General features: G+C 37.6%; 1 protein-coding gene across 1 annotated transcript in view; it reads left to right on the top strand.

Annotated features, from left to right (window-relative positions):
• The window catches only part of ADGRV1 (adhesion G protein-coupled receptor V1), a gene marked incomplete at both ends in the record, with an annotated part of 526,225 nt that overhangs the window by 214,710 nt on the left and 298,776 nt on the right, over positions 1 to 12,739 (top strand). The window contains one exon of the mRNA XM_079702360.1: positions 7,777 to 7,961. Coding sequence (XP_079558486.1) covers positions 7,777 to 7,961 — 185 coding nt within the window. The remainder of the gene's footprint in view (positions 1 to 7,776; positions 7,962 to 12,739) is intronic.

The raw sequence follows: 12,739 nt of genomic DNA, 5'->3' as shown, positions 1-12,739 counted from the left end.
TCAAAGGACCAGCTTTTAGTTTTATTGATCTTTGCTATTGTTTTCTGTTTCTATTTCATTTGTTTCTTCTCTGATCTTATGATTTCTTTCCTTCTACTAATCTTTGGGTTTCGTTTGTTCTTCTTTCTCTAATTCCTTTAGGTGTAAGGTTAGATTGTGTAGTTGAAATTTTCTTGTTTCTTGAGGTAGGCTTGTATTGCTATAAACTTCCCTCTTAGAGCTCCTTTTGCTGCATCCCACAGGTTTTGGATCGTCATGTTTTCCTTGTCATTTTTTTCTAGGTATTTTTTGATTTCCTCTTTGATTTCTTCAGTGATCTCTTGGCTGTTTAGTAATGTATTGTTTAGCCTCCATGTGTTTGTGTTTCTCATGTTTTTTTCCCTGTAATTGATTTCTAATCTCATAGCGTTGTGGTCAGAAAAGATGCTGGATATGATTTCAATTTTCTTAAATTTACTGACGCTTGATTTGTGACCCAAGATGTGATCTATCCTGGAGAATGTTCCATGTGCACTTGAGAAGAAAGTGTAATCTGCTATTTTTGGATGGAATGTCCTATAAATATCAATTAAATCTATGTGGTCTATTGTGTCATTTAAAGCTTTTGTTTCTTTATTAATTTTTTGTTTGGATGACCTGTCCATTGGTGTAAGTAAGGTGTTAAAGTCCCCCACTATTATTGTGTTACTGTCGATTTCCTCTTTTAGAGCTGTTAGCAGTTGCCTTATGTATGGAGGTGCTCCTATGTTGGGTGCATATACATTTATAATTGTTATATCTTCTTCTTGGATTGATCACTTGATCATTATGTAGTGTCCTTCCTTGTCTCGTGTAACATTCTTTATTTTAAAGTCTGTTTTATCTGATATGAGTATTGCTACTCCAGCTTTCTTTTGATTTCCTTTTGCACAGAATATCTTTTTCCATCCCCTCACTTTCAGTCTGTATGTGTCCCTAGGTCTGAAGTGGGTTTCTTATAGACAGCATATAGATGAGTCTTGTTTTTGTATCCATTCAGCGAGCCTGTGTCTTTTGGTTGGAGCATTTAATCCATTCGCTTTTAAGGTAATTATCGATATGTATGTCCTATTACCGTTTTCCTAATTGTTATTGGTTTGTTTTTGTAGGTCCTTTTCTTCTCTTATGTTTCCCTCTTAGAGAAGTTCCATTAGCATTTGTTCTAGAGCTGGTGTGGTGGTGCTGAATTCTCTTAGCTTTTGTTTGTCTGTAAAGCTTTTGATTTCTCCATCAAATCTGAATGAGATCCTTGCTGAGTAGAGTAATCTTGGTTGTAGTTTCTTCCGTTTCATCACTTTAAATATATCATGCCATTCCCTCGTGGCTTGTAGAGTTTCTGCTGAGGAATCAGCTGTTAACCTTATGGGAGTTCCCTTGTGTGTTATTTGTTGTTTTTCCCTTGTTGCTTTCAATAATTTTTCTTTGTTTTTAATTTTTGTCAGTTTCATCACTGTGTGTCTCGGTGCCTTTCTCCTTTGGTTTATCCTGCCTGGGACTCTCTGTGCTTCCTGGACTTGGGTGGCTATTTCCTTTCCCATGTTAGGTAAGTTTTCAACTATAATCTCTTCAAATAGTTTCTTGGGTCCTTTCTCTGTCTCTTCTCCTTCTGGGACCCCTATAATGTGAATGTTGTTGCATTTAACGTTGTCCCAGAGGTCTCTTAGGGTGTCTTCATTTCTTTTCATTCTTTTTTCTTTATTCTGTTCTACGGCTGTGAATTCCACCATTCTGTCTTCCAGGTCACTTATCCGTTCTTCTGCCTCACTTATTCTGCTATTGATTCCTTGTAGTGTATTTCTCATTTCAGTTATTGTATTGTTCATCTTGGTTTGTTTGTCCTTCATTCTTCTAAGTGTTTGTTTCTTAATTCTTCTAGGTCTTTGTTAAATATTTCTTGCATCTTCTTGATCTTTGCCTCCATTACTTTTTACTAGGTCCTGGATCATCTTCACTATCATTATTCTGAATTCTTTTTCTTGGAAGTTTTCCTGTCTCTACTTCATTTAGTTGTTTTTCTGGCGTTTTATCTTGTTCCTTCATCTGGTACAAAGTCCTCTGCATTTTCATCTTGTTTATCTTTTTCCGAATATGGTTTTTGTTCCACAGGCTGCAGGATTTTAGTTCTTCTTGCTTCTGTTGTCTGCTCTCTGGTGGGTGAGGCTGCAAGCTGGCTTACTTGATGGTCACAAGATGAGTTTCTACAGCTCCAGAGGTGCAGAAATATCCTCTTCAGATGTCTCCTTCGGAATAAGAAAATCTTTCCCAGATATCCCCTTTCAGACCTTTATTACCGCTCTTTGGCTAGAACTGGGACATATGACTGCCCCTGAACCAGTCACAGGAGAAGGGAATGACATTTTGATAAGTGATAACTAGACTAATTAGGTTCTATCTTCGTGGACTGAGAATTTGACACGTTATTGCCTGAAAGAAGGGTGGATGGATAACCTAACACATTGCGGTTCATGCAATGACTCTTCATACCAGCCAGTAAGAATCTGTTTATGTGAAGATCTCTTTCCTGCTAGTGTTGGAGGGTTCCTGCGGAGGCTGGAGGTGGCTGTGGCTCACCGTGAGGACCTCCTTCATTTCTTTTTCATTTATTTCTGATCTGATCTTTATGATTTCTTTCCTCCTGCTAACTTAGGGTTTTTTTGTTCTTCTTTCTCTAATTGCTTTAGGTGTAAGGTTAGGTTGCTTATTTGAGATGTTTCTGTTTCTTGTGGTAGCATTGTATTGCTATAAACTTCCCTCTTAGATCTGCTCTTGCTGCATCCCATAGGTTTTGGGTCGTCGTGTTTTCATTGTCATTTGTTTCTAGGTATTTTATATTTTCTTCAGTGATCTCTTGGTTATTAAGTAGTGTATTTTTTAGCCTCCATGTGTTTGTATTTTTCTTTTTTTTTCTTTTTTTAATTTTTTTTGCGGTACGCAGGCCTCTCACTGTTGTGACCTCTCCCGTTGTGGAGCACAGGCTTCGGACTCACAGGCTCAGTGGCCATGGCTCACGGGCCCAGCTGCTCCGTGGCATGTGGGATCTTCCCAGACCGGGGCAAGAACCCGTATCCCCTGCATCGGCAGGCAGACTCTCAACCACTGCGCCACCAGGGAAGCCCGTGTTTGTATTTTTTACAGATTTTTTCCTATAATTGATATCTAGTCTCATAGCATTGTGACTGGAAATGATACTTGATACGATTTCTGTTTTCTCTAATATACCAAGCCTATTTTGTGACCCATGATATGATCTATCCTGCAGAATGTTCCATGAGCACTTGAGAAGAAAGTGTGTTCTGTTGTTTTTGCATGGAATGTCCTATTAATACCAATTAATTCTATCTTGTTTAATGTGTTACTTAAAGCTTGTGTTTCCTTATTTATATTCATTTTGTATGATCTGTCCATTGGTGAAAATGGGGTGTTAAAGTCCCCTACTATGATTGTGTTACTGTCGATTTTCTCTTTTACGGCTGTTAGCATTTGCCTAATGTATTTAGTTTCGCCTATGTTGGGTTCATAAACATTTACAATTGTTTTATCTTCTTCTTTGATCGATCCCTGATCATTATGTAGTGTCCTTCTTTGTCTCTTGTAATAGTCTCTATTTTAAAGTCTATTATTTCTGATATGAGAATTGCTACTCCAGCTTTCTGTTGATTTTCATTTGCATGGAATGTTTTTCCATCCCCTCACTTTTGTATGTGTCTAGGTCTGAAGTGGGTCTCTTGTAGACAGCATATATACAGGTCTTGTTTTTGTACCCATTCAGCTGGTCTGTGCCTTGGTGGGAGCATTTAATCCATTTACATTTCAGGTAATTATTGATATGTATGTTCCTATTACCATTTTCTTAATTGTTTTGGGTTTGTTATTGTAGGTCTTTTCCTTTTCTTGTGTTTCATGCCTAGAGAAGTTCCTTTAGCATTTGTTGTAATGATGGTTTGGTGGTGCTGAATTCTCTTAGGTTTTGTTTGTCTGTAAAGGTTTTAATTTCTCTGTCGAATCTGAATGAGATCCTTGCTGGGTAGAGTAATCTTGGTTTTATGTTTTTCCCTTTCATCACTTTAAATATGTCTTGCCACTCCCTTCTGGCTTGCAGAGTGTCTGCTGTAAGATCAGCTGTTAACCTTATGGGGATTCCCTTGTGTGTTATTTGTTGTTTTTCCCTTTTTGCTTTTAATATTTTTTCTTTGTATGTAATTTTTGATGGTTTGATTAATACATGTCTTGGTGTGTTTCTCCTTGGATTTATCCTGTATGGGACTTTCTGTGCTTTCTGGACTTGACTGACTATTTCCTTTCCCATATTAGGGAAGTTTTCAACTATAATCTCTTCAAATATTTTCTCAGTCCCTTTCTTTTTCTCTTCTTCTGGTACCCCTGTAATTCAAATGTTGTTGCGTTTAATGTTGTCCCAGAGGTCTCTAAGACTGTCCTCAATTATTTTCATTCTTTTTTCTTTTTTCTGCTTTGCCGTAGTTATTTCCACTATTTTATCTTCCAGGTCAGTTATCCATTCTTCTGCCTCAGTTATTTTGCTATTGACTCCTTGTAGAGAATTTTAAATTTCATTTATTGTGTTGTTAATCTCTGTTTGTTTGCTCTTTCGTTCTTGTAGGTCCTTGTTAACTGTTTCTTGCATTTTGTCTATTCTGTTTCCAAGATTTTGGATCATCTTTACTATCATTAGTCTGAATTCTTTTTCAGGTAGACTGCCTATTTCCTCTTCATTTGTTTGGTGGAGTGGGTTTTTACCTTGCTCCTTCATCTGCTGTGTATTTCTCTCTCTTCTCATTATGCTTAACTTACTGTGTTTGGGGTCTCCTTTTCACAGCCTGCAGTTTTGTAGTTCCCATTGTTTTTGGTGCCTGCCCCCAGTGGGTGAGGTTGGTTCTGTGAGTTGTGTAGGCTTCCTGGTGGAGGGGACTGGTGCCTGTGTTCTGGTGGATGAGGTTGGATCATGTCTTTCTGGTGGGCAGGACCATGTCCTGTGGTGTGTTTTGGGGTATCTGTGACCTTATTATGATATTAGGTACCCTCTCTGCTAATGGGTGGGATTGTGCCCCTGTCTTGCTAGTTGTTGGGCATAGGGTGTCCAGCACTGTAGTATGCTGGTTGTTGAGTGGAGCTGGGTCTTAGCGTTGACATGGAGATCTCTGAGAGAGCTTTTTCCACTTGATAATACGTGGAGCTGGGAGGTCTCTGGTGGACCAATGTCCTGAACTTGGCTCTCCCATGTCAGAGCCACGGGCCTGACACCCAGCCAGAGCACCAAGACCCTGTCAGCCACATGGCTCAGAAGAAAAGGGAGAAAAAAAGAAAGAAAGAAAGAAAGAAAGAGAAAAATAAAATAAAAAGAAATAAAGTTATTACAATAAAAGAAGAAAATTATTAAAAATCAAATAATTGAAAAGTAATAAAAGAAAAGAAAAAAGAAAGAAAGAAGATAGCAACCGAACAAAAAACCCAATCCACCAATGATGAGAAGCACTGAATACTATATTAAACAAACAAACAAACAAAAAAACGGACAGACAGAACCCTAGGACAAATGGCAAAAGTAAAGCTATGTAGACAAAATGACACAAAAAGTATACACATACACACTCACAAAAAGAGAAAAAGGAAAAAAAATATATATATAAAAGAGAAAAAGGAATAGAGCAACCAATCAATAAACAAATCTATCAATGATAATAAGCTCTAAATACTAATCTAAGTTAAACATAAAACCAGAAACAAATTAGATGCAGAATGCAAACCCCAAGTCTGCAGTTGCTCCCAAAGTCCACTGCCTCAATTTGGGATGATTCGTTGTCTATTCAGGTATTCCACAGATGCAGGGTACATCAGGTTGATTGTGGAGATTTAATCCGCTGCTCCTGAGGCTGCTGGGAGAGATTTCCCTTTCTCTTCTTTGTTCGCACTGCTCCTGGGGTTCAGCTTTGGATTTGGCCCCGCCTCTGTGTGTAGGTCAGCTGAGAGCATCTTTTGGGAAGTCTGAGGTCTTCTGGAAGCGTTCAGTAGGTTTTTTGTAGGAGTTGTTCCACATGTAGATGTATTTTTGATGTATTTGTGGGGAGAAAGGTGATCTCCACGTCTTACTCCTCTGCCATCTTGAAGGTCTCCCCCCTTGTTTTATTTTTTGTGTGCTTTGCTGAAAGAAACTTTCTGTTACCCTTGAATATGTATGAAAGTTTGAGTGGCTCTAGAATTCTTTGATCACAGCCTTAACATCCTGAAACTGCTTATGTTGCTCTGTTGGCTTCTGTCATTTCATTTGCAAAAAAAGTGTGATGTCAGAATGAATTTTTATTTCTCTGTTAGTAATATTTTTCCTGTCTGATTTCTGGTAAGATTTTTTAAAAACTCTTGAAATTATATTTAAAAATCACCCAAATACATCTGGTGTTTTTTCTTTTCCTAATTTTCTGTGGAATAAAGCAAACTCTGCATTTTAGACGTATTTCTTTAGCTTATCAAGGAACTATGTTGCTTTTTTCTTTTACCTAATATTTTATATGCTTATTGTATCTTACAGGTTTGTCCCACTTGTCTGTAATGTTTTCTCTGAGTTCTGGGAGTGTTCCTTGAGCTTATTTTTCATTTAACATATTCAGTTTGATCGTTTTAGTAACCAATGGGCTGTTCCCTGTCTCCCCATTGTAGTTTTTACCTTGTTAAATTTCATTTTGTACCTTTTATCTTTTTCCTGTGTATTATTCTCCATTATTCCTAATTGTCTTTAAGATGGCTACTCTTATAAACTTAAATCTTGAGTTCAGCCATCATCTCGGCACTCTATAGATTACAAAGTTATTTAAAAAATATAGAGAACATTGAGCCACTTTCTCAGTGAGCTCAACTAACAGCAGTAACAGAAAAAATCATTTCAACATTGTCATAAGTTCATTAGTAAAAGTATGTGCAAGTTACAGAGTGTAGTCATGTATGCCAGCAGCTGGGGCATAGGGTAGAAATCACAGAAAAAGTGATGACTAATTTGGATTTTGAAGAATTAATAGGGACTCCTCAGGTATCTAAGAGTGTAGTGGAATAACAAGTCAGTGGCTTCACACCCATGCTTACTCTGACAGTAAAAATGTGTCCCCCATCATTCATGTGAGGGGTAAAAATTAAATCATGAAGGCTATTTTCCTCTTACTCTTCTTGTCCCTCAAACAACAAATAACCCAGTCCTTTCAGGTAGGAAGGCTCATACTTACCAATAAAGGCAAGAGTATCAGGAGCTCTTGACTACTCTTGGTTGGAAAAGGATTTTCTCATTTGATGTTTGAGAAATTTAGTGATACGTGGTGGCTTCTGTCCAATAAAAAACAGATAAGAATAAATTTTCTTCTATTATAGACATATATCCTTGTGTCTATTTCCTTAGTTGTTGGTCAAAAGAAAACAGAATCTTGGGGTAGGTATAAAAGTGAGATTAATTTGACTCATGATGTTAATTATTGTAGTTAAAATTAAGTGACCAATGCAACTGTTTGGGGCTTTAACTAGATATTAAAGAGAAAATATTTTGGTGATTATGCCTTTTCTTTATAAAATGATTATTTATGCTTTTTAAAGTATAGATGTATTTGAAATATGATTTTGATGCTAACTTCTCTTAAATTCTTTATAGGTTCATCTTTATTTTTGTTAATGTTAGTAACTGGTAATAAAGAACAAGTTATACCATATATATCATTTAAGCAGTTTATTTTTGAACATATATTTTCATACTTGGATTTTTTCCAGATAACTGTTGAAGGAAAGAAGCAAGCATTAAGCATTGAAAGCCGAAATCTTTTCTATGACATTCTTTGTGCTCTTGTTAACCCAAAACGCAAGGACACTAGGGGATTCAGTCACTTTACTGAAGTGACAGAGAATTTTGCCTTTTCTCTACTGACTGATGTTACTTGTGGCTCTCTTGGTGAAAAGTAAGTATCATTTAATACAATAGCAATACCTTATATGTATTCCTTCACAGTTTACAAAGTAATATGCAGTGCAAATTGACATTTAACTAATGTAACTCAGGATTATACAATCAATACCTTGTACCTAATGGGCAAATTAAGTTAATTATTTGAAGAAAATATAGAAACTACATCAAGAGAAATTAACTTATACTGTCAGTAATATATTCCTCTTGTTTTGAAGGTTCTTTTAAAAATAAAAATGTGTTATTGCCTATTCCTATTTATATAATGAGTAGAAGATACATTTCTGAATGGAAAAAAAAGCAAGATGATTCCAACTTTTAGACATATTTTAGGCCACATTTTTTATTGTGGTAAAATACACATAGGATGAAATTTACCATGTAAACTGTTTTTAGGTGTATAGATCAGTGGCATTTAGTATATTCACACTGTTGCCACCATCACCACTTGCATCTCCAGAACTGTCATCTTCTCAAATTGAAAATCTTTACCCATTAAGCAGTAACTCCTCTTTCCTCCCTTCCCCCAGCCCTGGTAACCTCTATTCTACTTTTCAGTCTCTATGAATTTGCCTATTCTAGGCACCTCATAAGTGGAATCATACAATATTTGTCCTTTGTGTCTGGTGTACTTTGCTTAGCATGTCTTCAAGGTTCATCCATGTTGTAGCATGTGTCAGAATTTCACTCCTTTTTAAAAAAAGTTTTTTTAAATTGACGTATAGTTGATTTACAATGTTGTGTTAGCTTCTGCTGTATAGCAAAGTGATTCAGTTATAATATCTATACATTCTTTTTTATATTCTTTTCCATTATGGTTTATCACAGGATATTGAATATAGTTCTCTGCTCTATACAGTAGGACTTTGTTGTTTATCCATTCTATATATAATAGTTTGCATGTGCTAACCCCAAACCCCCAACCAATCCCTCCCCCTACCCTTGGCAACCATTTGTCTGTTCTCTGTGTCTGTGAATCTGTTTCTGTTTTGTAGATAGGTTCATTTGTGTCATATTTTAGATTCCACATATAAATGATATCGTATGTTATTTTTCTTTCTGACTTACTTCACTTAGTATGATAATTTCTAGGTCCATCCATGTTGCTGCAAGTGGCATTATTTCATTCTTTTTGTTTCTACGTAGTATTCCATGGTATATATGTACCACATCTTCTTTATCCATTCCTCTGTTGAAGGACATTCAGGTTGTTTCCATCTCTTGGCTATTGTGAATAGTGCTGCTATGATCATAAGGGTGCATGTATCTTTTTGAATTATAGTTTTGTCTGGATATATGCCCAGGAGTGGGATTGCTGGATCATATGGCAACTCTATTTTTAGCTTTTTGAGGAAGCTCCATTTTGTTTTCCATAGTGGCTGCACCAACTTACATTCCCACCAATAGTGTAGGAGGGTTCCCTTTTCTCCACACCCTCTCCAGCATTTGTTATTTGTAGGTTTTTTAGGATGGCTCTTCTGACTGGTGTGAGGTAGTACCTCATTGTAGTTTTGATTTGCATTTCTTTAATAATTAGCCATGTTGAGCATCTTTTCACGTGCCTGTTGGCCATCTGTATGTCTCTTTTGGAAAAAATGTCTATTTAGATCTTCTGCCCATTTTTTGATTGGGTTTTTGTTTTTTTGTTGTTGAGTTGTATGAGCTATTTGTATATTTTGGAGATTAAGCCGTTGTCAGCTGCATTATTTGCAAATATTTTCTTCCAGTCTGTAGGTTATCTTTTCGTTTTGTTTATGGTTTCCTTTGTTGCACAGGAGCTTTTAAGTTTGATTAGGTCCCATTTACTTATTTTTGCTTTTGTTTCTATTGCCTTGGGAGACTGACCTAAGAAAACATTGGTACGAATTATGTCAGAGAATGTTTTTCTTATGCTTTTCTTCTAGGAGTTTTATGGTGTCATGTCTTATGTTTAAATCTTTAAGCCATTTTGAGTTTTTGTGTATGGTGTGAAGGTGTGTTCTAACTTCACTGATTTACATGAAGTGTGTGTCCAACTTTCCCAACACCACTTACTGAAGAGACTGTCTTTTTTCCATTGTATATTCTTGCCTCCTTTGTTTAAGATTAATTAACCATAGGTGTGTAGGTTTATTTCTGGGCTCTGTATTCTGTTCTGTTGATCCATATCAACTTTTAGACATACTTTAATATACTGTTAATTGTGCTTCTCCCTGGAGTTTTGGTTCAATTTCATCCATTTGGAGGCAGTTCTCTGAATGTTGTTGAACTTCAGAATCTGTTGTTTTAGAACATATTGCTGAACTTCAGAAATTCTGTTTCTGGCTGGAGTTTCAGGGCAGAGAGCAAGCAAGAGGAAAGGGAAAAAATAAAATGTGGTTTGTGTTATTCACTATATAGTTAATTTTGTAACTATGTGTTAATATTCTCCAGTTCTGGTGTTTTATTGATAAATTACATTCGTAAGGTAAATTGGATCATTGTAGTACAAAGACCTAAATCGTGTTTTAATTCTGTTTGACTTAACATAAAAATAGCTCATAATAGAACATGGTTGGAAGTTGATATTTCCCTCCAATTTTCACAAAGTACTATGTTATTTAAAAAACAATTATTGTTATTTAATGGGACATGTCTGATTAAAAGTGTTGTTCAGGGGCTTCCCTGGTGGCGCAGTGGTTGGGAATCTGCCTGCTAATGCAGGGGACACGGGTTCGAGCCCTGGTCTGGGAGGATCCCACATGCCACGGAGCAACTAGGCCCGTGAGCCACAACTACTGAGCCTGCGCATCTGGAGCCTGTGCTCCACAACAAGAGAGGCCGCGATAGTGAGAGGCCCGCGCACCATGATGAAGAGTGGCCCCCGCTTGCCACAACTAGAGAAAGCCCTCGCACAGAAACGAAGACCCAACACAGCAAAAATAAATAAATAAATTAATAAACTCCTACCCCCAACATCTTCTTAAAAAAAAAAAAAAGTGTTGTTCAGTGAAGTCAAATAGTTCATAGCTTTGCATAGTTTCAGTCCTTTCTCTTTGCTTTTCCATATTTATGCAAGATCACCAGGATGTTGAGATAGTGGTAGACGTGAATCATCTACCCTGCTGTGAATGTTGATTCCATCTGTGCTCTCAAAGGCCTGGTGAGAACTCAAAAGGGTATAAGATGCACAAAAGGAGTGGCTTTTTCTGTCTTGTTGCCTAATGTATTCTCAGGGCCTAGAACAGCGTCTGGTACATGGTAGATTCTCAGTGGTTATGGTATGATGAGTGAATAGAATGAATAAAGGAATCAATATGTTTTTGGCCATGTGCATCGTCCCTGCAGGCTTGCTGTTTCGCATGTATAATGGCAGTCAGGCAAGAGGAGCGAGCATGGCACATTTGGGGAAATCATCAGTTGGGGAGATCATCAACCTTTAAATATTGAATATAGAATACATTAGGTAGGGTGTGTGTATGTGTGTGTAGGAATCTGATTTAGGATTTTAGAGCCATCGTGTTGAGGACTATGTTAAAGATGAGTTTTTTTTAACTCAGGGAACTCTAAACATGTTGACCATTCTAATATGCATTATTTATACATTGTCTTAAGCAGTATTCAGGGGCATCTACTGAGAGTGAAGGATTTGGGAATAGAGCAGGGATATTGAGGAGAATGATGGTACCTAGAACAATCATTTGGAAGCCAAGTAAAAACAATGTCAAGTGGCATTGAGGGTCTGACTGAAGTCGGTCATTGTGGATTTGTAGTGGTGCCAATCTACATGTTAATGTGGGTTTTTCCCCCTCATTTAAGCCTAGGTGTAAAGCAGATTTGGGGATTGATCAAAGTGAGTGCATTGGAAGGGCATGGATATAGGAGGTTAAAGTGTCAGTGAGAGTGTAGTTGTCGTCAGGCCCTCTAAAGGGGCCAGGGATTTGACACACTTGTGTCAAGGTTGGGTAGAGTCACTGTACATGTTGTGTTCGTCTCAGAATGCCAACGTAATGGGGTCCCTGATAGCGCTGATGGGCTAAATATCAGAAGATTCCAGGGTGGGTGCGTAGGGGGTAGGTTCACTGGTCTCAGTCACATTGTACCTGGTCAGGGGTGGGGAGGTCGACAGTGGCAGCTTTTTAGCTCTGAGTCACCAGTGAAGATGTAGGAAGCTAGATAGGAAGATGAAGAGATGAGCTTTTTATAAGCTGTTGTGGAGGTGCAGATGGCCTATATGGATTGAACTGTTTTAATAGGAGTCTTGGACACAGGGGCTAGAGCCTGGATGAATGGCTGGACTAAAGATAGATGTTTAAAGGTACCAATTCAAATGTGGTAGTTAAAGATTTTTTTAAAAGAGAGTATATAGCTAGAGGAAAAAGTTAGCCTTTACCCTTTCTTTTCTTTTTTAAATCTTCAGTTTAAAATTCTCAACTCCATTTCCCAGGTTAGGGGCCTTGACGAGGTATTTGTATCCATGATACATTTATACATACTCAGCATCTCTTGTGGCCCATGTAACTTTTAAAACTTAATGCATGATTTTTATCCTAATATATTCTCCATTCTTTTTGAGGCAGGTTTCAGGTATGATTCACCTTTGTGTCTCTTCATTGTTTGCAAACATGATAGATCCACAGAAAAAATTTATCAGATTTTTTGGAGGACTGGTTAAAAAATACAGATTCGGGCTTCCCTGGTGGCGCAGAGGTTGAGAGTCCGCCTGCCGATGCAGGGGACATGGGTTCGTGCCCCGGTCCGGGGGGATCCCGCATGCCGTGGAGCGGCTGGGCCCGTGAGCCGTGGCGGCTGGGC

Source organism: Hyperoodon ampullatus (genome assembly GCF_949752795.1).
Source record: "Hyperoodon ampullatus genome assembly, chromosome: 4".
Lineage (NCBI taxonomy): Eukaryota > Metazoa > Chordata > Mammalia > Artiodactyla > Ziphiidae > Hyperoodon > Hyperoodon ampullatus.
This window is presented reverse-complemented; position numbering and strand designations above follow the sequence as displayed.